At 41.5% G+C, this 27,743-nt stretch overlaps 1 protein-coding gene across 5 annotated transcripts in view; it reads left to right on the forward strand.

The window, feature by feature from the left end:
* The window catches only part of LOC120522335 (NACHT, LRR and PYD domains-containing protein 3-like), a 103,317-nt gene that overhangs the window by 24,970 nt on the left and 50,604 nt on the right, over positions 1–27,743 (forward strand). For all 5 annotated transcript variants that reach the window (XM_039743355.1, XM_039743358.1, XM_039743357.1 and 2 more), the window contains 3 exons: positions 9,573–9,677; positions 9,778–9,804; positions 24,410–24,567. In XM_039743355.1, the coding sequence (XP_039599289.1) occupies positions 9,573–9,677; positions 9,778–9,804; positions 24,410–24,567 (290 nt within the window). The remainder of the gene's footprint in view (positions 1–9,572; positions 9,678–9,777; positions 9,805–24,409; positions 24,568–27,743) is intronic.

Below are 27,743 nucleotides of genomic sequence, written 5' to 3' on the forward strand. Positions count from 1 at the left end.
CAAAAAACAGAATTAAAATCAAATTTTATTTGTCACATGCAAATTATACACACAGAACAATATGGAGTGAAAGGCCAAATTCTTCAGCTGCAATGACTGTGCCTTAATGTAGAAAATAAGGCAATAACAGTAATATAATATTCGACCACTATTGATTATATATTAGACCAATAATGAAAAACCATTGTTAAATATCATCAATACTACTAATTATATTATTATGATAAACTATGTGATAAATAAATAAAAATAAATAAATAAATATGTGGATGGACTCCTCAGTCTACCTGGACTGCACTTTAGGCAGCAGTTCTGTTAATCAGATCACAGCAGAGTAGAGACCATTGTTGGGTATCATTGATCATTTTTTTGGTTGGTGCAACTTCACTTGGTGTAGAGGTCCTCAAAGGTTAGGTGTTCATCAGACTGCACCACTCCCTGCAGATCCTTGTGGTCCTGCTGTGTGCTGTTCCCAAACCAGACAGTGGTATTTTATGTCAAGATATTTTCAATGGTGACTTACAATATACAGTACTACAGTGGACATCAAGGTGTCAGAAACCGTCCACCTGAGTGCTGTTAATACTGATGGGATGGTATTGTCTCTAGTCGGGCACGAGTGAGTGCGTGATTGTGCTTTTTACTGAGGACAGCTGGGGATGCCAGCCTGATTGTGAAGACACGTGCAAGTGCTCATTAATTCCTTAGAGGGCACTGTGCGTTCACACCTGTGCCTCGTGAGGAGCATTAATATAAAGGAGCCTGCATGGGACACCAGGGGCCTCATGTATAAACGGTGCTTTTGCACAAAAATGTTGTATAAGCCCATTTTCATGCTCAAATCGCAATGTATAAAACCTAAACTTGGCGTAAAGCCACGCACATTTTCATGCCAGCTAAATGCCTGGCGTACGCAAGTTCTCTGTTCGGTTTTGCAAACTGGAAACACGCAGAGTCAAAGCAGTGGTTTTGTTCCAGTGTGGTTTCCCTTTCTTTTTTAGATGCACATAACTGACATGGCTTTATAAATACACTGAAATTAACGGCATCTGATTGTAATTAACCTGTAACAATATAATGGTCCACGGAATGGCCAAACTATTACAAATACCATAAGTGCTTTAGCGTTGTTACTCTCACTGCACCTCCTTCTTCTTCTTTCAGCTGCTCCTGTAAGGGGTTGCCACAGCAGATCATCTTTTTCCATATTACTCTCACTGCACCACTCAGATTTATATCACTGTATCTGAGTGTGAAATCACAGATTTACAGCAGCTGATCGGAAAGAGAATTATTGGTATACAGCATCAAGCACACGCTGCTGTCTATTTGAACTGCTCTCATACGGCAAACACTTCAGAGCCTTTTCTGTACGAACTTCGCGGTTCAGAAGCAGTTCGTTCCCAAGAACTATAAACGCACTCAATCAGTCCATCAAGTGCTCCGTGTAGAACTGTCTGTACTTATAAATGCAATTACCGCACTGTAAACTTACGATACAGTTATAATATTGCACAACCTGAGCCACGTTATAAAGCCCGTATTTGCATATGATGATGATATCATTTTAAGATGAAATGCAGCAAAATACGTTTATTATATTATACAAATAAAATGTTAACATAATTTAAATAATCTATATTGTTAATAATTAATCACGTGAGGACACTGTGGTGCAGTGCTAGCGAGGAGCTGGTGCCCCGTTCAGGGATTGTTTCTGCCTCGCTCTGTAGTCTTGCTGGGGTTGACGTAACAATGGAAGAATAGACAGATAGAATAATTAAACATGTACTATGAAGATATTTCAATGTTCCTTAAGAGTTTTGAAGAATCAACGTTCTAAGCTTACAGATGGCTTGACATCTATTACAGAGCTGATTGTGTGGAGATTGGGTATTTGTTGAAAGAAAAGGAAGAGGACAGGAATTGGAGGTTAGTACATTTGAAAGAGACAGTACTGCTGCAATAAAGTATTTCATTGAAGGTAACGCACGGCACAGCAAGCATTTTGTGTGGGGTAGGAACAATCTCTTGACGGGGCGCCAGCTCATCACTATCACTGCGCCACCATGTTCCCATGTTTAATAACATGCTTTAACTCCTATCATCATGAAAATTATATCAAGTATACATCTTAGTATTTTAATTATTCAGAGAGCTGTAATATCACAAATGTATTGGATTCTGTGTCCTGTCAGTAGAAGAGAAAGCCTGTTTAAGAAGCATGTAGTGATTCACACACATAGAGCACATAGAAGAACAAATACAAAACAAAGCATTTAACGTGATACTTTAGTTACAATGGTATTTGATAAACTAGTAAATTTAACAATTTAAACATGAAGTTTATGATGTTCTACTTTAATGACAAAGATTACGAGATTAAAGTTGACATTAAGTGCTTTTTATCCCCACTGTGTGCCTATTTTTTTTTGTTTTCTCTGTACTCTAATAAGCTTTCATATGACATTCAGACGGTCACACACACCTTTTCACGGCGACTTTGATATCTGACCACTTCTTTTTAATTTCGGGCACTGTGCCACTTTGCAAACTTGAGCTTTCGAGTTTCTCTGACACTCTATGTCACTCGATCAACTTCCTATTGTCGTTTGTACCACTGTTTAAACCAATAAATAGTATGTTTTTCTTTGTCTCCACTTGGTATTTGCTGAAATTCGTTTATTTCCCCCCGCTCTTTTGCCATTGCCTTTTTACAGAATGCTGAGCTTAAGGGCTATTTATATTGATTTGCATATTCAAAGAGGCATGATTCTGGGAAGAGTTTGGGTGAGGAAACAGGTGTGTGAACGTGCGTTACTTTCACATGGGTTTTATGGGGCTGAAGAACGTGGAAGTTTGTGTTTGCACAGATTTATACATCTGGATTTTTTTGTGCATACGCACATTTCCGCTTTTGTGCTTACTCCATGTTTTACTGTGAATTCTATGCATGGTGTTATGCGTGAGGCCCCAGGAGTGGACAAGATCGGGAAGAAAGAAAAGAAAGAAAAATGAAGGGCAAATGGAAGTTAAAGCTAGCAGCTAGAAAGCAGGCAAGCAAGAGAGAAAGAGCGTGAGAGCCTGTGCATGTTGAAAGAAAGTAGGCGAGCAAGATGGAGCCCCAGGGAATAGCATTTGTGGCCAGCGCTCAGGATGGGGATGAGGGGTCACTCAGAAGGAGAAACCATTCTACTCAAGCGTGTACTCTTGTTGGGAGGAGCCAGTGAGTTGGCAATGGTGGGAGGACAATGGTCTTTCACCAGGTGAAGCCATTAGGCAGTGGAGTGACTCCCTGTGGAGTGCTATGGGATTGGCTTCAGGGACCCGGGCCATTACAAAAGGTTCTCTGCGCCTGCTGGTGGACTTCTACTCGGACTGCAAGGTCTGTAAAGGACAAGCTGAGGAGACTTCAGTTTTAAAGGGGCACCAGGGCTCTGAATTTGAAAGGATAGTTTCCTGCCTGTGTGTTTTTAACCTTGTTTTTAAGGAATATTTATTGGATTGTTTGAACCTGCACATAGACTTCTTTTTATGACTGCACTTTAGAACACTGTTTCTGACTTGGTTAAATAAAAGCCCTGGAGCTCTTTTGCACCTAGCCCTTTGCTTTGAGTGTTGTGTCCTCATCTACTGGCTAATCCCTCAGGTATGTTATTGGCAATAGTGGGTTCAAGAGGCTCCGATAGAGCACTGGGAATATGGAGCCGACCCCCAATGTTACAGTTTGGCAGGCTTTAGCTTTTCCTTGTGTGGCATCCTCACTTGTCTTCTTACTTGGTCTTCAGTTATGGACAGTCCACACTGATGGTCTGAGGTGGACGCATCACTGGTCATTTCAGTGGGGAGTCCTGTCATTGGAAGAAGATGGCAGTGGGAGGGAAAATCTATTTAAAAAATTGGCTCAGGGAATCAGCTTTGTCCACATCCCTTTTTACCACCTGAGCCCTGGATTGCTTGAGTCCAGTAATGATGATAATTCCATTCCAGACGTTTCAGGTTGTTTTGATTGAGTTGTTTCCATTTTAGTTTTGTAAGCTTCCTTTCCTTTATTCACTTTTTTCTTTCATTCATGCTGTACGTCCTTCAGAGCCTTCACCAGATTTGATTGCTCTTCTCTTTTTCTCATTCAGGAGACCTTGTCGCTCTTTAGTAATCCAGGGCTTATTGTTTACAAAGCAGTACACTGTCTTCGATGCTTCAACAGAAGTTAATATAGTCTGTAATGCAGTGACCAAGTCCCTAAATATTGTCCTCATTTGACTTCCATATCACTTCCCAGTCTTGCTTATGGAAGCCATCATTCAGAGTCATGTCAGCCTCCAGACTCCACTTTATCACTATTCTGGTGGTAACAGGTAATAATAGCAGACACATGGCAGCAAAAATAGTCAGCAACATGACTGCATTTATAGTAGCTTTATATTGAGGCATGAGTTCTCTTGACTGTCGCCTCTTGTAAGACTCAGGGAAATATGAGTTAACTCACCCCTTACATACAAAGTATTAAAGGTCTTATCCTTCTAGCATTTGGGCTGTGGTCCTTTTCTGACATTTCAAGCTCTGTTACGCCGTATTCTGATCTTCTATTTTTTCCTGATATTTGACCTTTGTTATGTTTCCTGATCCCTTCCTTCACTTTCCTTGAGGCCTGCCATATTTTTTACATTCTCTTGCAAAACAATTAACAATGAATTGTTGTCTACTAGCAAACTGAATGCTGTCTACTAGGTTAGTAGCTGTTATCTAGGATGGCAAAGCAGCACTTCTGATTCATGAATCTCCCATCTGTGAATCACCTGCTTGGTCATTCTCCACAGTGAGTTTGCATGCTGTTCTTGACTTAGAATGTGGCTACCACCACACACAGCTATCAGAGCTACTAAAGTGACCCCAATGATGCACCATCAGTTATCATCATTGGCTTTTGTTACAACTTTCATAAATTAATTAAATAACCTAGAGCAACATCTTCTGGGACATCCCAACCAAACTGAGGGCCCTGGTCAGAAGACAGTTTTGGTTCCTACTGGTTCTATTTCCCAAACATAGTATGGAAGCACAAAGCAATGACATGAACAACATGGTGGCAGTGTCTGGCAGCTCCAGGAATGTTCCCATAAGACCAACTCTGACTGAGGGGCTACAAGCCGCAGCAACTGGGAAAGAAGATGAATAGCCAGGGTTTGAAAGTTGGTTAGAATCACAACAATCACTCAGCATCTCAATCCTCTGAGGCACCAAAAACCTGACACTTGCAAAGTCTCCGGCTTAAGTTCACCAAATGGACAGTGACAGGATGAACCTGAGGGAAATAACAAGTCTGGCAAGAAGAAATAGTATGTTAACAAATGTCTTCAGAAAGGTAATTAGAAAATTGAAGGTGTGTTCTGGCAGTATAGAGCATGAATGTGGAGTGGGAATTTGTGCCTAATGGGTTATCAGAATCAGAATCAGAATCAGAATATCTTTATTGTCATTGTAACAAATGCAACGAAATTAGGTGCAGTCCCTGTGGTGTCAAAATATAAATTAACATAATTACAAAAGTATAAGAAGAAATAAGGTAGAACACAAACATTCAACATAAGACCATAATTGCACATGAACACTATTGCACAAGATGTCATCTGTTGCACTGCTGCATTGGAGGTGATTAGGTGGCATTCAGTGCCCTAATAGCAACAGGGTAGAAACTGCTATTCAGTCTATTAGTCTTTGTTTTGATGCTCCTCTATCTTCTCCCTGATGTCATGAGCGGGGTGTGAGGAGTCTTTTAAGATGTTTTCTGCTTTCCTGAGGCAGTGAGAGCTTTGCAGTTCATCCAGAGAGGGTAAAGAACAGCCGATGATCTGTTGGGCAGTCTTTAAGATGTGAAGTGTTTTCTTCTGCGCTGTTGTGCAGCTGTAAAATCTCACCCAGAGGCAGTTAGTGCAGGATACTCTCAATAGGGCAGCGGTAGAAGGATACCAGCAGTTTTTGGGGGATGGTATTCTTCCTGAGGACTCTCAGGAAATAAAGTCTCTGCTGAGCCTTCTTCTCCAGCTCTGCTGTGTTCACACCCCAGGACAGGTTTTACATGATGTGGACTCCCAGGAAGAGGAAGTCTGACACCCTCTCCACACATCCCCCTCTAATGTTGAGTGGTTTGATGTCCGTTTTCTTTTTCCTGAAGTCCACGTCAAGCTCCTTGGTCTTACTTGTGTTCAGGAGCAGATTGTGTCAGCCGCTCCACTTTTTCCCTGTAGGCAGATTCATCCTACCCAGAGATGAGCTCCACTCTAGTGGTGTCATCTGCAAATTTGATGATGGTGTTTCTGTGGTGGGCATGGGGGCCGCAGTCATGTGTATACAGCGTGAAGAGTAGGGGGCTCAGCACACAGCCCTGAAGAGAGCCAGTGCTGATACTGATGGCCGAGGAGATGTGAGGGTCCACTGTAACCCTTTGAGTGCGGTCTGTCAGGAAGTCTTTAATCCATATACAGGTGGAATACGGGAGTCCCAGGTCTAGCAGCTTGCACACCAATCTGTGAGGGAGGATGGTGTTAAAAACAGAGCTAACATCAATAAAGTGGAGACGTGCGTAGCTCCCCTGGTGCTCCAGATGGGACAGGGTAGCATGGAGAGAAGCAGCAACAGTATAATCCTGTAAGCAAATTAGTGTGCATCGAGGTGGAAGGGATGAAGGACATGATATGACTCTGGACCAGTCTCTCAAAACACTTTATCATCACCAGGGTAAGCGCTACAGGCTGATAGTCATTCAGGCAAGTTATGGGTGATTTTCTTTGGTAAAGGGAGTAAGATTGAGGATTTCAGACAGGGAGGAACTGAGGCCTGGGACAGTGACAGTTTAAAGATCTTTGTAAAGACCCCAGCCAGCTGCTCTGCATAGCTCTTCAACACACGTCCAGGGACACCGTCTGGACCTGCTGCCTTCCTAGGATTGACAGCCTTGAACGAGCATCTCACCTTGTGTTCCTCCACCTTAAGGGAGGGGTTGATATTGTTGTGAGATGCTGCTGCATGTGTAACAACTGCCTCTGGTAGATCCATCTCAAAGTGAGCAAAGAAGTGTTTCAGTTTGTCTGCCATAGAGTCATAACCTTCAGCAGCTCCATGACTGGTCCTGTAGTTGGTGAAGTGCTGGACTCCCTGACAAACCTGCCTGCTATTACTGTCCAGGTAATCCTCAATCCTTCTCCTGTAGTCCCTCTTAGCCTTTCTGATGCCTCTCTTCAGGTTAGACTGTGTCATGCTGTAGAGAGCCTTGTTACCATACCTAAAGGCAGTGTTCCTTTCCTTTAGCAGCTGCTGAACCTCTCTTGTCTTCCAGGGCTTCTGGTTTGGATAGACACGGATGTGTTTCTCCACTCCAATGTAATGTCAGGCAGAGTGAGAGTATGCAGGATATTCTTGAAGCCTAAATACCCATTGCACTCACCTGGGTGTGTGTACCAACATCAGCAGTATCAGACCAATAAATTGGCAGACTTCTCAATAGTCTCCAAGATGTCCTGAACTCCATCCCTTCATGAGATGTGGTTATAATTGCCAGTGACTTCCATATGCAAGTAGGAGAAGGCAGCGTAGACAGAGTGTGTGGAGGCTACTCTGATGGACAGGCACTGGGAGACATGGTGAGGGGGTGGATGGAGTGCTTAGGGAGGGGGTCTATACATGAGTCCCAATACAAAAGACTCAAGAGAAGAAATGTCATGTCTAAGCTGAGGTCACTGGTCTAACTTACACGAGAATTCCTTTTTTACGTGCTTTTTCTTTATTTTTGTTAATGCAGCTATTATCATTTATCTTATAGTTGTTGTTTAGGTTTAAATTTGTAAAATTATGTGTTCCTTATCATTTTGGCTAATTGGCTGTAGAAAAATGCTTCCATGGAGAAAGTGCATCAGCCCAGGTACTGTGCACACCTTAAAGGGTCCCCTTCTGGGGAGAGGTTATCAGCACTGTGCACTCAGGAGTACTTCATCCTTACTGCAGTATTTCATAGTAGGAAAACACAAAATTACAATTTGCTTTCAGAACTTTCTGATCAATAATTTGCATAATCATTTGCTGAATGGCCACCCTGGTGATGAATGATCTCCAAAGGGGAAGCAGGCAACAGAACACAAGTACAAAGCTCAACAGTGAAATGACAACTTTAATGTCTGCCTTGGTCAACAATGCTCTCCTTAAACCAGTCCCAAATATTCTGGTCATGTCCTGCGTATGCCGTTACTTCCTCATGAAGTGTTTTGAGATGATTCTTTGCCAAGGTAAAAGATCCTTGGGTATGTATGTATATTGTCACATACGAGTGTTTAGGAGACAACTAAAGGGCTTGAGTACATGTAATTCCACGCCGGACTAGGGGGTGGTGAAGTGCACTAATTCTCTCTCTCGATTCCTTGCAGACCATTTTAGGGAAATCCCGCCCGGCTCTAGGGCAGCCAACAATGTCACTTCCGGTTCCGGTCCGGATGACATCACTTTCCATACTGGCCTTTAAAGCCGCCATCTTGTTTCTAGTGAAGGAGTTCTGTTTTGGACTTAGTCGTGTGAACATGTCCGTTCTTTTTCATCAGTTTTACACCCGGGACAAATTATGCAGATGGCTGCCCCAAACCTTCTCAATGTCTTTTGGTCATTTTGGTGACAATGTACAACACTGATCTCCAAACATGTGACATACACCTCCTTTTCCTGCCAGCATCCAATCCAGCACCTGTGTGTTCTGTATTGTCATATCACTAGTGGCATCCAGCTGTTCTCCAAATGCTTCCAAAGCCTTTTCAGTATAAGTAGTACATGTTCTGTATAGGATGAGTACAGAACTCTGTATCCTTAAACCATTGTTCACTTCTCTTCACTGTGTTTGGCATCGAGATTACTCTGTCAGTTTAAGTGGCTCATTTATACCAGTCAGTTTTCTATAACTTTATCATTCCATTGTCATTTATAGTCTTCTTCTCATATATTAATGTCTCTTCTCCTTCTCAATCTCAGTTGGCTCAGTTTTTTCATTGTCCTTTGCTTGTTTCTCAGTACTGCTACCTTCAGGTCTTGGTTCTTTCCACCTTCTGTGGAAGACTCTCAGATAGACTTAGTCACCAGGCTTGACAGAGCTTTCAGGCTCCTTTGTTGTGACTGGTTCTCTATACGTTTCTTGATCTGCAGAATGGGTGGCTTCTCCATTGGCCTGAGTCATTACAGGAAGTTCCGTCTTCTTTCTTCCCTTCTCATCCCAGGAGGCAGCTAGAGTTGAATACTGGAACTCAAAGTCATTTCAATAACTAGAGGTTTAGTTGTCACCTAGTTGAGGGCTTGGTTTTACTCCTCTGGAGACAAAACGTTTTTGTGTTCTCAAACAGGTCAGTTATGTCTCTGTTTTGGTTTCTGCATTATTGTTATTCTGAAGAGCGTTTGGCGCCCGCCGTGGTCCAAACCACATGTGTGTCCTGTGTGTGTATTTAGTTAATCTCACTCTGATCTCATCTTACAGTGTACTTTATGTTCAGAGAAACTCATCTCCTGACTCCCACATCCTCATCTCTTCCTTCTTTTTTCAGTTTTCTCCCCAGGAGTCTCAGGCTGGTCGGTGGTCTTCTGGTTATCATTGCTTCTATATGTGGCTATGGCGGCTCTACTGATATTTCAATGGAGGAGAATGAGAGGTGCGTGCAGGCCCTGTTGCTGACTGTCTTACATTTTTAATGTAAATTAGCCTCAGAATTAACATTTTTCTCATAATATTTCTGTCTTTCTTTATTCTAGGACTTATAGCAAGATATGAATCCAAAGGTAAGGACCCTTTATCCAATCCACGTCTGCAATCCATGAAAACCCTTAGAAAGATATATAACTATGGCTAATAGTAACTTTAATGTGTAACCTCAAAGGTTATGTGGTATTTAACTTGTGTGTGCTTTAATATCAAACCTAAGTAGATTTCCTAGAGTGTTACATGAATAAAATTTCACATGCAGCCTCAGAATCTAAACTCCATTACTTAGCGTGTGTTTCAGAAGAAAACCCCAGAGGTTAGGCTGCCTAATGTAGCGTGTGTTACATTTAATGTAAAGCCTGAGAATACTCACCAAATATTAATATTCACACTGTTGACACTTTAAAGTCATAAAGCACTGTATTACCCCTAAGTAGACATACCTGGGATCTGTCCTATTAATGTGCATAATCATAGAACAGTATTGTAGATATATAAAAACAGAAACATCGCCATCTGAAAATAGTCCAAGAGAACAAAACATTACCATTAATATGACACCAAACACTGCTATGAAGATATCACACATGTCATGGAAATTTTTACATTAATTCAATTGAATTAAGAAGACATACAATTGTTTGACTTTCCATTTGGTGAAGTGACGGAAGACCCGAACATCCGTATCCCTGGTGAAATGCCCATCTTTTTCTTTCATGTGCCAGCAGAGTACAATAATAACTAAATCAAATTAAATGGCTCACAGTGAAACCTCAGATGGTGCCCACTGAGATATTCATTGGCTGAAAACTCCTGCAGGATTTGAAATAACAGGAGTGAATGCTTGTCACATATTGAAATAAAAGTGAGTCTCCTAACACGTCAGACAGGAGGACACATCAGGCTTTATTAAATGGGACAGCAGTAAGGCAGGGGACAGTTAGGAATTAATCATGTTTTAAATTCACTTTATTTTTGTTTAATGCTCTTTAGAGAGTGCAGGCTCAGAGTGCTGTGACAAGTTCACAAGTAAAAACAATTATAAACTTTATAAATTACTAATTACCTATTGAGTGCACATAAAAACTAATTTGTTAAAAGACGCAGTTAAGAAACACAGTTTGGACCTGACTAACATAAATGGAAGAAATTCATAACGGTTTCCTCCATTAGTACTAAAATATTAGTAATATGATAGCTGTAATCTGTTACTAACCCTCACCTATTCTGTTTCTCTTCTTTGTATCTGGATGTGGCACTTTGGTGCCACCACTCTTCTGCCAGGCTGTTCTCTTACCTATGGAATGGTCATCTCAGATAAAGGACCATTGGAATCATCAGATGGAAAGATTCTGTCATTATATTAGATAGTTAGTATTGACACAAGCATCTTAATATCAGTTAATTGTCATGGATTCATGGATAAGCAAATAATAAACAAAATAAAATCTGAACTAATAAATGATTTTATAACCATCAAGTTATGATGCTATCAATTCAGTCACCCAAGTCCATATTAACAGTTCAAAGGAGTATCAAACTCACTGGTGTACAGCCCTAATATGTTGTACAATAGTTGCAGCAGCCACCACATTAATGTGGGCATACATGGGTGTTGACTGTTTAAAAAATTGCAGTGCTTTTATCAATTTGATCAGTAGATTAAATCATTCACAGTATCCACTATTCAAGCAGTTGGGTTATATCATAACCATGTATGTCAGAACTGTTGGGGACCTTCGTTAACAGACTGAACTGTGTCCATAATCACAGGCACACTTCCCTTAGAATGATAGATCACACTCAGTTTCTCCCTTGCTACGATCTCCAGGGGGTCCAGAATGCATCACATAACTGAACTTGCCCTTTTAATTAGCTTGTTAATTCAGTGGGCCTCTGTTGAAGTGATGTTCCCAGCAAAGCACCCCACACTGAATATCACAGTGTTGTAGAAGATGTGAAGGAGGTCACTACCACATTAAAAGAATGCAGTCTCCTAAGAACAGGCTTGTATAGTTCCTCTGTGTTCTGAGACCAGTCATTCCTACAGTATGATTAATGTGGACCCCCAATTCACTGTTAGAGTGGACCACCTCTACATCCACTCTTTGAATAGTGATGGGACATAGAGGCTGTTTCCACATGTCTCTTCTCCTCTCCTCTCTCTTATCCCCCTTGAACTTCTGTTATCTTTCTAGTCAGTGCTGTACAGAGTGAAGAGTAAAGCACACAGACCTGTTCCTGTGGTGCTCACACAGTCCTTGAATCTCACATCTCACATCTGTCTATCTATCTATCTCTCAGCCTCCTTCCTGTTTCGCTGTCGCAGTGCTTGTTGGGAGTTTGTGTTGTCGCGGATCGAGGTTGTGGGGTGTGAGATCGGATTCTGAGGTTTGTGTTGTTTTATTTAAACTTTAAATTAATATTCTTTTCTTTTCTGATTTTCTTACTTTTCTTTCTAAGTGTTGGTGGAAAAGTTTAAAAGTACTTACTGTGTGGCTTTAGGCCACAGCAGCCACTATGGCTGCAGGTTTGGAAAAGTTGACTCGCCAGCATGGCGTTAAACTTGTATCGGAGGATTTTATTCTGTTGCAAAGTGGGGTATTGGCTGTGGGAGAAGTTATAGGATGTGAAAACATTAAATCAGCGTCTCGAATGAGTGGATCTATAGTATTATTTTTAAGTTCTGTTGATTTGGTATCGACGCTTGTAGAAAAAGGAGCCGTAGTCGATAGCGTTTTTGTGCAGGTGTATCCACTGGCGGCTGCAGCCCGTAAAGTTATTTTGTCTAATGTACCGCCATTTTTAAGAAATTAAGTACTAGAAAGAGAATTGGAGCGTCACGGTCAACTGGTATCAAAGATCCGATATATTCCCCTTGGTTGCAAAGCTCCTGCAATAAAACAGGTATTGTCTTTTCGAAGGCAGGTGTATATGGTGCTCAACCAGATGGATGTGGACCTTAACATTACTATGCGGTTTAGGCTTGACGTTATCGATTACGTTATTTTTGTTACTTCTGATGAAATGAAATGTTTAGCGTGTGGCAGCGGGGGGCATTTAGTTAAACAGTGCCCTGAAACGGGGAATCGGACAGTGGCACATAAAGATGAACCAGGTGTACAGCAGGCTGGACCCTCATTAGCCCTAGAAAGTGCAGTGCAGGGGGTGTCCTCAGTGCCGGAGAGATCAGCCAGTGAGGGGGCTTCTGTTAGTGCGCTGGGGGAGAAGGGCGTGCATGTTGATGAGACTGTGAACAGTGAGGAGGAGAGCAGTGGGGTTACATGAGAACTACCTGCTGTTGTGGATGACAGTGTTTGAGGATCGATCGAAATGGAAGAAGTTAAAGATTCTGAAAACAATGACGGTTTTAAACGACCGGCTCAAAAGCGCCATTACAATACAGTTGAAGGAGGTTCTGTGAAAAAGTGCAGCAACGTCGCGGGGGAATCGCCTGTTGCTGACCGAGAGAGCAGTGAGGCCGCCTTTCCCGTCACTGCGGGCAGTTTTGCAGTAGTGATGGGTCATTCTTGAACGATTCGTTCATTTTGAACAAATCTTTAATGTGACTCGGGAAGAACGAGTCGTCTCGCGGGAGTGATTTGTTCAGTCGCGCATGCGCATTTGCGCAGCTTCCTAAAGTTTCTGTATTGGAATTGATTCACCTGTTTCGAGTCTTCTGGTTTTTCGAGTCGTTCGTTCATCACGTGACAGCCCCATAAGCTTAACCAACTCAGTCTGAGCCGGAAACAGAATTGATTAGTTCATCTCTCGAGTCTTCGGGTTTAAGTCGTTCGTTCATCACATGACAGCCCCATAAGCTTAACCTAGTATGCAGTCTGAGCCGGAAACAGAATTGAACAAAATGACTCGAAAAAAGATTTGTTCATTTTGCTGAACGAGACTCAAAGGTCCGAGTCGGTAAAATGATACGAACTTCCCAACACTACTTTGCAGTTTTAGCAGCTGTGACGGAGGAAGACACCGCGGTAGCTAGTACAATACAATACAGTTTACAATACAGTTTATTTTTGTATAGCCCAAAATCACACAGGAAGTGCCGCAATGGGCTTTAACAGGCCCTGCCTTTTGACAGCCCCCCAGCCTTGACTCTCTGAGAAGACAAGGAAAAACTCCCAATAAAACCTTGTAGGGAAAAATGGAAGAAACCTCGGGAAAGGCAGTTCAAAGAGAGACCCCTTTCCAGGTAGGTTGGGCGTGCAGTAGGTGTCAAAAGTAGGGGGTCAATACAATACAATATACACAACAGAACAATTCCTTAAGACAGCATAATAAAAATTTTAGAATTACGGTTTAACAGTAGATGATATGACATAATTAGGTTTCGATATTTTTAGAGTCCTGGAGACCTCATCCATCTAGCTGCATCTCCATTTGGCCATGCCACGGCTGAAACATTGCTCCGATGAAAGGACCCCTCTTTCCCATGATTCCTGTGATCCTCCATCAGGGATGACTTTACCATAGGCAGGCAAACAACTTGGCAGGTGGGCCGTGGCACCAATGGCCACATTTGGGTACCGAGAAAAGAAACAGAATAGGTGAGGGTTAGTATTCAAATATAATTATTCATGTTACTTATGTTATAGTGCTAATGACTAACAACAGAGATGCAGTATGTACAGTTAATCAGCAGCTAGTGAAAGTGAGGAAGAGGAAGACAGTATTTCTGATTCATCCACGGTGTCTGAAGCACAAGACCTAAAAGACAGGGGGGGTTACAGTGCTTAAAGTATAAAAAACTTTCTATTAAAGACCGCTGGGCAAAAAGCAGTTGATGAGTCCGAATACATTCCTGATATTGATCTGTTTGTCTCTTCAGTCCGCATTTTAAGAAAATGTCCATCTTTGTCTGCAATGTTCACCTCACAAGAGCTGGTGAGATTAAATAACATATTAAGTAAACTGAAGAGAAAGTCCAAAATGAATAGCCAAAATGAATAGGAATCGTAAGATTAACCCTCTTCTGAACTGGGGTCTTCTTGTGAATTGCTATTTTTATATTATCTGTGATTATGGCCAGTATAAAAATTGGGAGCATAAATATCAATGGGGGTAGAAATACTGGCAAGAGATGGGCTCTTTTTGACTTTTTAAAACAGAAACATCTGGATGTAACCTTCTTACAAGAAACTCACATTGATAAGGAAAACCAGTGGGAGTGGAGCCAGGACTGTAGTGGTGGGATATTTTACAGTAATGGGTCCAATGTCAGTGCCGGGGTGGCTGTGCTGTTGACTAATAGCATCAATGCAGACATCTGTGGGGTGGATAACATACTGGACGGGAGATTACTGAGAGTGAAGGCACAGATCCAGGGGAAGGTTTTTAACTTCATAAATGTCTACACTCCGAATGATGGCAATGACTGAGTACAGTTTTTTAAGAAAGTTGAAGATCTTTTAGAGCAGTGTAGTTCAGAAGAACTTGTAGTGTTGGGAGGCGATTTTAACTGTACCATCGACTCACCATTAGATAGAAATAACGGGATTGAGCCTCATCCTCGCTCTGCCCACGAACTGCTGAGGATACTGAGGGGAATGGAGATGGTGGATGTATGGAGGAGGAAGAATGGGGAGAGCAGGCAATACACGTGGGGAGAGTAAGTGGTGGGGAGGTGTCACTGGCCAGACTGGACCGCTTTTACACATCAAGCGGGTCATTTTTGCTAAATCGCTAGTAATTCGACCTCTCCAAATTAGAATCACTGCTGTTATTGAACCATCTGGAGTATAAACACATGTTTGGTCTCTTTGTAAAGGTAACATTCTCTAGTTTCACCCTTAGTAGTCAGTATCACTGTAGGTGTGACTGATCAAAAGTTATGCACATTAGAACTCACAGAAAAAATGAATTTTTTTGTTCTCGCCTAAGTTTTTTGTGTGAAAATAAAGGCCTCTATAGCTGCAGTAGGTAGGTGGGGACAGAAACACACTATGTACCAACAGAATAACTTGTTGACTACTCACATTTCAAATTTGAAAAGAATACCTGTAAAAATGACATTTTACACCAGTTTTTATGTGGGCATGTCCAGGTGCTTTTTAGAGGGACCATTATCCACATTTTGGAACGTATGGAAAAAGTGTAATAACTTTTGAATGCTTCAACCCACAGATATCAATGAGGGCTCTACTGAAAGCTTACACCTAAAGGAATCTATATCTACACACAGTGTCACTCTATTAGTTATGGAAATTCATATTCCATAATAAAAACAATAAAAAATACACACAATACAATATAAAAATAGTCAAAACAAGTGTTATGGGCCAATATATATATATATATATATATATATATATATATATATATATATATATATATATATATATATATATATATATATATATATATATATATATATATATTTGAAAAAAACGTGAAGAAAATATATATATATATTTGAATGGAGTAAACCAATGCTCTTCTAGATGCACACACACACACACAAACTATATACATTTTTTACAAACAGTTACAACACAGCTCAGCGCTTTTCCATGTGCCACTGATTGTAGCAATCCCTAGCAGGCAGAAAGCACAAGGGCATGTCACAGGTAGAACATTTTACAGGGGTTTTTGCTTGGCACCTCCTGCACCTCAGCTGGCCATGAGTTTTATCCCCACCACTGCTGATGTGCACCAAACGATGGTGGTCTTCCCTGTTCTCTTCTTGTTGTGCTGTCCTGGTGGATCCCGCAGCTGCTAGCTCCAAGACTAGGGTTTCCCTAAATGCCTTCTGGTGCACAGGAACTACTGTCTTTGCCTTGCACTGGGCTTTGTATAATATGAAGGTATTAACAATGGCAATATCCACAAAATGGTAAAAAAAAAAAAGTCTTGTACCATTTCTTTGTCTTGTGGAGAACCTCATAATAGCCGATCAGTGCATCTGACAGGTCGACTCCACCCATGTGCCTAAAATCATTGCAAATATATTAGTAACGTACAAATACTATTTCAACAGGGGGTAAATACATGTTATATTATACATACTTGTTGTAGTCTTTGATGGCTGGTGGAATGGGGACATCTATCTTGGTCCAACGGCCTGCCTCATCTTTCACCCTACGCGTCACTGTCTCCTCTCCATGGGCGGTGTGCATGGTGGAGCACATGAAGACGTCTCTGGTATCTCTCCACTGGACAAAAAGCAAGGGGTCTTCCCGAATCCACCTGATACTGCCACGGGTAGCTTTGGTGTCCAGGATGTTGACAGTAGTTTTGGGGTAACCCTGTCCATTTTTCTGATAGTGCCACAGGCTGTTATATTTTTTTGCAGGAGATCCTGAAACAGAACTGGGCTCGTATAAAAATTGTCCACGAAGAGCTTGTACCCTGTGCCCAATAAAGAGGTGTTGACAAGAGTCATAACCGAGTCATAGCTCAACCCCTTTTTGCATGCTCGTGCACTTTTGCCCTCATAGACAAAAAAGTCCCACGTGTAGCCTGTTTGAGAATCTGCAAGCACAAACAGCTTGTAGCCCCATCGAACAGGTTTGTTTTTCAGGTATTGTTTGAATATCACTCGAGCTTTTGAAGCAACCATTCTCTCATCAATGGAGATATGCTGATTTGGTTGGAAGTTCTGACGACATGCATTTCTAATGTCGATATAGATGGGCTTGATCTTACCCAGGCGGTCAAAATCAGCAGTGCCTCTTTTACTTTCATTTTTAGCATCCTCGTCTGGACTGCTTAGATGAAGCCCGTGAACAACTGAGAAAAATTTCCGACCTGACAGAAATCACTGAGGAATAGGAAGACTGTATAATCTTCCTTTTCTCCAGTAATCAGTAAGTGCAGGTACTTTCAAGAGGCCCATGTAAATTACAATTGCCAGAAAAGAGTAGAGGTCTTCAATGCCAATGTCTGTCCATGAGCTGGAAATGGATCTGCTGTGCACATTTGTATTTGCCACAAGAGTCAGTAACACAGTGCTCGTAAAAAAACTGCTGAAATAGTTCAAGCACAGTGTAGTTTGACGTGCTAATTATCTGGGGTCCAGGAGTCCTTGTAGGACAAAAGGGGGGGTGGGTAGGTGTGATGTCTGGATCTTCAACATCAAGCCACTTCCCCTCTGCAGGTGGTGGTGGCTCTCTAGCACAAGCACCACGTCCTGTTCCTCTGCTCCTCCCCCGTCCCCTACCTCTTCTGGTTCTTGTCAACCGACGAGTCTTGGAGGAAGGACCTGGTTCTGGTGCTGGCTCTAAAGATGGTCTAAAAAGTAATATCAACAACAGTAAACGATTATAATCTTATATATAATATGTAAAAACAAATATAAAAACAAGTACTACTATACTACTCCTGAGAGCACAAAGACAACCTCCTTCATAGGTCTGGAAAGTTCTCCAGTCACTCTGATGGGCCATCAGACAGTCCTGATATCTCCACACATCCATTCAGCATGAACATTCACACCTCTAACTCCCCAGGAGGCACCTCACTAAAACCCCCATGCCCTCTCAGTCCTGAAAGCCTCAAGAAACTCAACCCCCACAAGGCTCCTGGACCAGACCACTCCCAATCCCAAAGAAGCTAAGCATCACTGGGAATTAGATCTAATAAGACATGTGGTGGGCCTCACTGAGGAAAAAACTTTAACACTTACTGATCCATTTCAACATGGACTTCAGCCAACACAGTTTCTGGCTCCCAATCAGGGTCACTTTGCCTGTAAAAGTGAGCAAATGTGTCATTATTTATACTACATACTGTAGTGTCTGCCAATCTAATTTTTATGTAAAATAGTGTGAAAACACAATAAAAACACACTTACCTATCAAGCATGGCGTCCATCCCGTCCAAAAACATGTCCTCAGTTACTGAGTCCACAGCAGAAATGTTGCTCTCTGTCTCAGACTTCTCCTGGTCCGATTCGTCACTGTCACGCCGCGTACATGCCTCTACTACTTCATCGACAGTGTATTTCTGTTTATCTGTACGTTTACCTGTATGTTTATCCATATTTACGAAGCGAAACAACTTGGTGAACTCGCAATGACCCAACCACGCGTAATTTACGCACCACGTCTGCAGACAGGCAAAATGCCGGTTACGCAGGCTCCCTTCGGGTTTGTTTACAAGTTTGCATGGCATATTACATATTGGCGTGCTCAGCTGCTCATTGGCTGTAAGTTGAGAGTGTCACTCACAGTGTCCAATCAAACTGGTCGATTCTACCAGGGTTTGGAGTTGTGCGTCATCGTTCAGCTGTCTGTGGCACTCGTTGGCTACACAAGGCTCCAGTCACACCCCAGACCCCTCCTAATTGGCCAACTTAGGTGTCAATCAGAAGCTAAGACTTCCATGTAACATGCTTTAGCATGGTTATCGCCGACAGAAACAAATTACGTCTGATATGATCAATAGAAATAAAAAAAATGTCGGAGCTAGTCTCAAGTTAAGAAACGTTTTCTGGAGTTTTTGTCCCTTTGAGGATCTATCGTGTGTTTTGGACCTAATTGTTTTACTGAATTATATTCGCTGGAGTCTTACGGACAGAATGAGACCAATATTGCTCGGAAATATTGATGTTTGACTTGCAGAGAGCCCTCAAAGGTAGGAAAAGTCAACTCTTAAAAGTATTTACTTCTCTGTAAAAAAGGCTTTAGTGTCAGTGCTGTGGTTGTTGTGTGTCAAAATGGTTTATATCATCGGAAAGATGAGACTCTGAGGTTTCATTTGATGTGTAGTATGTCGAGGTGCATGACAGAGGGGCATGCACACATGGCTGTGACGTCGTCCAAGCGTAGTTATGTACCGGGACCGGTACGTGTGCATGTTAAGAGGATAAGCATCACCTTGGACTGTTCAAATCGAGCTCCATCACAACCACTGGGCTGTCAGATCACAGTTTACTAACCTGCAGTGTGCTGCTTACAGCCTACACACCTAAAAGTGCTTATTGGCACTTCAATTCTACTTTACTTCAAGATCAGAATTTCAAAGAAATATTCAGGTTTTTTTGGAACACAAGGAAACTTAAAAAAGGGAGTTCATCAGCCTGCATCAATGGTGGGATTTAGGGAAGGTGCAGATTCGAGGGTTGTGTCAGCAATACACTAGATATGTCACTAAATGTTTAAAATCTGAGATGGCTGAATTAGAAGCTGAGGTCACAGAGATCCAGAGGCTTCTCGATTCTGGTCCAAACACACAGCTTACAGAGAGCCTCAAAGATAAAAAGAGGGGTCTGGCCCAGCTGTTGGACACCAGAGTTAAAGGGGCTCTGCTGAGATCACGATTCCAGAGCCTAAATGAAATGGATGCACCAACAAAGTATTTTTTTAACCTTGAAAAAAAGAAGTCACAAAGTAAAGTGTTATATTGTTTGCGGGCAGCAGATGGGACAGAGAAACAGCAGCCAGTGGAGATCAGGGAGATTGTGAGGGACTTTTGTAAGACGTTGTATGCTGCAGAGACGGCTCAAGATGACAAGACTGCCATCATTTGTTACAGAATCTTCCTGAGCTTCCTAAGGGAGATGTCGCAAACCTGGAAGCAGCTGTGACTTTATCAGAACTTTCTGATGCTTTAAGGGGGCTTAATGTGGGCAAGGTTCCAGGTATTGATGGGATCCCAGTTGAATTTTATAAAGAATTTCGGGATCTCATTGGTCCAGACTTATTAGAAGTGTTCACACAGAACATCAGGACGGGTGTCTTACCCCAGAGCTGTCGGAGAGCAGTGATAACACTCCTTCCTAAAAAGGGAGATTTGTGTGAAATTAGAAACTGGCGGCCTGTGTCACTGCTGTGCGCAGATTATAAGGTTTTTTCTAAAGCGCTGGTCAACAGACTCCGGACTGTTCTGACTAAAGTGGTGCATCCAGATCAGAGCTACTGTGTCCCTGACAGAACTATTTTTAATAATATTTTTTTAATTCGGGATATTTTGGCTTCCTCAGAGCTTCTTAATTTTAAAGTTGGCTTACTCTCCTTAGATCAAGAGAAAGCATTTGATCGGGTCAGTCATTCCTACTTATGGGATGTGATGAGGGCTTTTGGGTTTGGGGAGAAATTTGTGAAAAATATTCAGTTACTCTATAGTGACATTTCTAGTGTAGTGAAAAGCCGCTTTTCCACTGCATAGTACGGCACGACACGGTTCAGTACAGCTCACCTTGGTTCGGCTCAGTTCGGCTCGGTTTGCGTTTCGACTGCAGTTTAGTACCGCTTTAGAGTGGGTGGGATTATTCACGTGTCGTTAGAGTTGCGCCGCCTCTACTGCCGTGACACCGTGGAACTTTTACAACAACACGCAGACAACGACAACACTTTAGCGCGACGACGCGCAAGGTTAAGCATCTAAAAAAAGCACATCACTAGCTAACTTTTATCACTGTTGCAAAGCATAAAATGAACTCAACTGCCAGTGTAACATTAAAATGCTGATTCTGTATATTACAGATCTTCCACATTTTGCAAAAAAGTCGCCGCAACAGACCATCTGTTTGGACATTTAACCGTGCTTCAGAGTGGTGGGATGTGATTGTTCCCGGTTTTACAAACACTCAGTGGCTGGAGAACTTTCAAACTTCGCGTGTCTGTACCTTTAAAGAAAAGAATAGCCAGTGACGCAGTAATGACGATTTTCTCCGGCCAATCAGTGACCAGCAGAGTTTACACGTCACATTTTGGTAACAGTTCGGCACGCTTGGAACCTCGGCTGAGGTGGTACTAAAAAAAGGACCAGGTACCAGGTACTGTTACCAGTGGAAAGCCCCGCAAAAGTGAGCTGTACTGAACCGTGTCGTGCCGTACTATGCAGTGGAAAAGCGGCTAAAGTCAATGGTGGCTTGTGTGCGCCTTTCACAGTTCAAAGAGGAGTTCATCAGGGCTGTTCTCTTTCTGGAATGCTGTACGCACTGGCATTGGAGCCATTTTTGAAGGAGTTGCGAAGGGTGCTGAGTGGTTTGTCTATCCCAGAATATACAGTGGAGCCATTTAAAGTTACGGCTTATGTGGATGACATTGTGGTTCTCATCAAGAATCAGGAGGATGTGGATAAGCTGACAGCTTGTCAAAGGACTTATGAAAAAATGTCATCGGCAAAAATAAACTGGGCGAAAAGCAGTGCTCTGCTAGTGGGAGACTGGGCCGGAATGAGTCCACCCCAGTTTGAGGGGCGTCTACAGTGGAGCATTGGAGGATTATTGTACCTGGGAGTCTACCTTGGCAATGGACACTTTGTACGTAAGAACTGGGAGGGATTACTCCAAAAGGTTCAAGATCGACTGGCGAAATGGCACTGGATCCTCCCCCAGGTGTCCTATAGGAGCAGGATGCTGGTTGTTAATAACTTGATGACCTCCAGCCTGTGGCATAAGTGCATCTGTTTGGAGCCCCCATCAGAGCTGATCAAACAAGTACAGGAGGCTATTGTGAACTTTTTTTGGGACAGTATGCACTGGCTGAGACGGAGTGTGCTGTACTTACCACTGGAGGAAGGCGGTCAAGGACTTATGGATGTTGGGAGTCGAGTGGCTGCTTTCCATTTACAAACAATACAAAAACTGTTATATTCACAGGAGCGGCACCCGTGAACTTTTTTAGCTCGTTTTTTTCTTGACCAGGTTGGACAGATGAGACTGGGGAAGAACATAGTGCTGTGTGAAGTGGACAAGATCGATACCTCACAGTTACCGGACTTTTATAAAAGTTTATTAAGTGCTTGGTCTCTACTGAGGGTCACAAGGGATTTTGAAAGTACTTCCTTGTTTTGGGTACTGGAGGAACCGCTGCTATTTAATCCTCATGTCAGCTGCTCTTTGGAATTACAACTTTTTGCTCATAATTTTGCACAGTGTCATATTACTAAACTTCGTCATTTAATTGGTTGGGACAGATTTGGATGGAAGGACACAACAACAACAATGGCAAAGGAGACAGGAGTGCACTCTCTGCGATTATTAGGATAATTATTGAATAGACTGAGAACATCATTGCTCAAGAACTATGTAACACATATAGAAGATCTGTTTGATACAAAGATTTGCCCTTCCAGTGACTGTGATTTTCCTGCACTTGTGGTGTCCCCGGCATGTGAGTGGGCTGACAGTAAAACTAATGGCGCACTATCCATAAGTAACCTGCTGGACTAACCACTGCAGTGAGTGACTGGAAAACAACTTTACAGAATGTGTGTGACTGTCAACCATCAAACTCAGCTGAAGACGCATCCTGATACACCGTGGAGACAGAAACTTACTGTTCTAGAGGGAGCAAAGCCAGCCTGGAGGTCGCTGTACAGGCCACCATTGGCTCATCGGGTGGGAGATCTGCAGTGGAGGCTGTTGTGTGGCATTTTAGCGGTGAACTCCTTTTTGGCAATAATTAGTCCTGGGGTTACTGATACTTGTCCTTTTTGTGGTGAAAGGGAAACTGTGTTTCATTGTTTTATGTTTTGTATGAGGCTTCAACCTCTTTTTACTGTCATCAGAAATCTGATTGTTAGATTGGGTACTGTTTATAATGAGGTGGGCTTCTTGTTTGAGTGGAAGGCAACAAAAAGAACAGCGAATAACGTGAACCTGGTGAACTTCATCGTAGATCAAGCAAAACTAACAATATGGAAAACCCGCAAAAATAAGATCAGTGGGGCTGGGCTTCAGGATACCATTTGATACCAGTTGATTTTAATTTTTATAAATGTACAAAGAATTTGGAAAGGTTTAGAGATATATGGTGTGTAAATGGTGTGCTATGTGAATGTGAAGAAGACGATGAGTTACACTTGATAGTATAATATCTCCACACATATGCTTAATTAGAGTGTGGTAGGACAGCTTGGTTTGGAAATGTTTTCTTCATTTGTTATATTGAACAAGATTATTTTTATTTTTCTGTATACATGTGTTGTTTTGTTTGTCGGGTGATGTTTATATACTTTTTTTTAACAATTCTATCAATAAACATTGTTTTTAAAAATAAAAGAAAAATATCTATCTATCTATCTATCTATCTATCTATCTATCTATCTATCTATCTATCTATCATAAAGTTCTGCAGATAAAGCATTAAGAAAGTGTTATTATCATAGTTATGTTCAACTGATTTTGCAGCTCATAACATACCAAAGGGGTAAATGTGGATTTTACAGACAATTCTGTATAATAAAAGTCAGATCTTGGATTAAGAAAAAAACAAAACAAATCTTTACTCATATTTCTCTTAAACTGCCATTTACCTTTGCCAGTGATGGTTTTACTTTTTGAATATGCACTTTGTCTGTCAAATGTACTACATTATGGTCAGTAGACACTAATGACTCATTCAACTCTACCCTCCCAATTCTCTCTTGATTATTACAAAATGCTAAATCTAGACAGGCTGACCTCTTAATTTACCCTGTTAATATTAATATTAAGCCTTCCAATGATAATTCAGTGTCACATTATGGGTCACCTTTTCTCTATTGCCTGTCTATGCTTCCTAAATAATGTGTCCTCGTCTGTGTTCTGCTCCTGCCCATCTCTGTTATTTAGTCAGATTTCTCTGTGTATTCATAATTACGCTCAGCTACACAGAACTGTAACTTGCTTATCTTCTATTTGACTTTTCTAGTTCTGGCTATGAAGATTTGTGTTGGGCTGACTTGTAACCCTGAGTCCCCAAAACTCTTTGTCAGTTTGTCTCTGTCTTCTCTCTACAGCTTTCTCACAGAAGGTTCTCAAAAGATACCATCATGAAGATCTCCTCAAGATCACTGAGTACTTCAGGCCCTGCCTGGTCTATCTGATCAAAGCTACGATGACAAACATCCTGAAGAGCCTGGTCAGCAAGGAGATCCTCACCAAAGATGAGGCAAAGGTAGGAGAGCCTTTGTGGGGTCTCGAGTGCAGAGCTTCCCATGTACATATACAAAGTACAGCGATGGCAAAAGTGCATTTTTGATCCGATGTAGAACAGTCATCATGGTTTGAGTTTGCCTCTGTTATAGCGCGTCTGTGAAAACAGCAGAGTCAAATGCGATGTTGGGAGGTTTGACTTGGGATTGTGAACATGGCTGAGAGAATAACGAAATAAAAAAAAAGCTAACCTTTACAAGTATCATAAATTATACCGGCTGTTACAGACTGTTTTTATTTTAAAATAGTAAGAATAAGTGCAGCTCACTTTTCAGACTACCAGTCTAGAGCCGATATCGTTGTACCACCACAGCGCTCTTAGCAAATGCATGTCAATATCGCATTCTAATGTGGGTTGTTTTTCTGTAGTTATATTTTTGAATAAAAGCACACTTGTTCTATTATATTTGTACTTTTAGTGAAACTGTTTCTTTGATGGGCGGCACGGTGGCGCAGTGGTAGCGCTGCTGCCTCGCAGTTAGGAGACCCGGGTTCGCTTCCCAGGTCCTCCCTGCGCGGAGTTTGCATGTTCTCCCGTGTCTGCGTGGGTTTCCTCTGGGCACTCCGGTTTCCTCCCACAATCCAAAGACATGCAGGTTAGGTGGATTGGCGATTCTAAATTGGCCCTAGTGTGTGCTTGGTGTGTAGGTGTGTTTGTGTGTGTCTTGCGGTGGGTTGGCACCCTGCCCAGGATTGGTTCCTGCCTTGTGCCCTGTGTTGGCTGGGATTGGCTCCAGCAGACCCCCGTGACCCTGTATTCGGATTCAGCGGGTTAGAAAATGGATGGATGGATGGATGTTTCTTTGATATTTGGACTTCAGGCTTCACACATTATACACTTCATGTCTACATTTTGTCAATTATGACTAAAACATGAAAAACGTTTCTTTTTTAACGATGTGTGTACATAGATTGCTGTAGACACAGAACACACATGAAATGGGAGTGTTCCAAATAACAATATAATATTTATGAAAGATGTCATTTTAATTGACTTCTCACTCTATACAACTCTAAGCAACTGACACGCAGGTAAACAGAATTGAGCTGAGAAAACTGTGCGCTGGTGGAGGATGTGATAGTAGGCTGCTTGTTGTTTGCTGCTTAGCCACAAATTTAGAAGACAAACGACGTGATGGAGAGGTGTGAAGCATTTTAAGGTGGGACGGATCTACGAGTTTTTTCGTAAGCTGTGGTAGTTCTAGTGTTAATCCTTGGAATCCTAAGCAGACCGACATCTTGAGATCTTAATGGGCGCTCTGGTTTGTAAGTCATGATAAGTTCAGACAAGTAAGCCGGACCTCGGCCATTTAAGGCTTTATACGTTAAAAGGAGGATTTTGAAATCTGCCCTAAACTTAACCGGGAGCCAGTGTAAGGATTTAAGAACTGGAGTTATGTGTTCGTATTTTCTTGTTCTTGTGATAATTCTTGCACTAGCATTTTGGATTAACTGGAGGCTGTATAGAGAACAGTTTGAACATCCAGTGAACACCACATTGTAGTAGTCAATCCTACTAGAAATAAATGCATGAATTAATTTCTCAGAATCCAGTTTATTTATGCATAGTAACTAAATTTCTAACCCAAAGTTAACATGTCAAAATAAAATGAGGAACACATTAAAATAGTTTTCCTTAATACTTGAAGTATCAACAACAAAGCAAGTTCTTTGGAGTTATATTTGGCAGAGCATGATTATGATATTATAGCAATAACCGAAACCTGGCTAAATAACAAAGATGAAGATAAGTGTAACACTCACATTTATGAAGAAGGATAGACAGAACAGAAGAATTGGGGGAGTTGCTGTTTATGTCAAACAGAATTTAAACACAAGTCCACTTCCGTTGGATGATGAACTCCATCTTAGTGACGACGTCTAGATTTGTCTAGAAAGAATTAAGAAAAGAGGCCTTATTTTAGGAGTGTGCTATAGACCAGGGGTTCTCAGACTCAGTTCTGGGGGCACACTGTGGCTGCAGGTTTTTGTTCCAACCAGCCTCTGTTTTTAAATGGACTCCTGTGCTAATTAAGTGAACTGTTGTTTCCCAGATTCCCTGTTTTGGGAAAAAATATACAAATTAGAAAACTAAGTTTGGTTAAAAATAAAAGTAGTAAAATGTACTACGCAATTATATGTATTTTTTTCTTTTTAACAGTTTTTTCATCTTGATTATCATTCTACTTTTCTAGGTGTTCTAATTGTTTAATTAATCCGTCATTTACTACTTTGTGGGGCTGACACTAAAGTAGTTGCAGCCTTTCACGATTGAGTGTTGGTTGCTTGGGTTTCTGCTCTGCTTGTTTTTAATTGTCATTATTAAGATTCAATGAAGGGAGCAAACTGTACAGAGAAAGGGTGAAATATAATAAAAAGATAGTTAAGCATTTAAATCCATAGCAAAAACAGAAATATTTATAAGAAATGTTTCTTATAAATGTAAAAATCATGCTGCTGTTCTTTTCTGAATGTAGAATAAAAGATAAATAAAACCAGCTAATTTAAATGAGATCAGTGCTATCGGGTGTTGTCACTGATTAGGAATCTGGTTGGAACAGAAACCTGCAGCCACAGTGGGCCCCCAGGACCGAGTTTGACAACACCTGGTATAGACCACCTAATGCAGACAGTAATTTAAATGAGCATTTTTTGTTGATATTAAAAAGGCAAATTTACAAGGGGATATTATAGTCATGAGGGACTGGGGTCATGTGGCCATACTATAATAAAATCTTCCGTGTTTTGGAAGAGTGTGGGTGCAAAGACTAAAACTATTAAGTTTAACTTTTGCAGGGCAAATTCTGACCAGATGCAGCAAAGTAGGATATACTGGGATAAGCTTTTAAGTGTGGAGACAGTCGAGGAGCAGTGGAAAAGGTTTTAAAATGTTTTACATGTAATGCAGGACATGTATGTACCTAAAAGTGGAATTAATAGGAAATTAAAAAATGAACTTTAAATGGGTGAAAAACAAGATAAAAAAAGCTGCAAAGGAAAAAAAACAGACGAATAAAGCATATAAAACTAATTACTCCAATGTGAGTCATAGGGCATATGAGAACATGAGGGCAACCATTAAGAAGGAGATCAGGGAGGCTAAAAGACAGTTGGAGAGGAATAGAGCAGATAAGGAAA

The sequence above is a fragment of the Polypterus senegalus genome, chromosome 2, assembly GCF_016835505.1.
Source record: "Polypterus senegalus isolate Bchr_013 chromosome 2, ASM1683550v1, whole genome shotgun sequence".
NCBI classification, from domain to species: Eukaryota; Metazoa; Chordata; class Cladistia; order Polypteriformes; family Polypteridae; genus Polypterus; species Polypterus senegalus.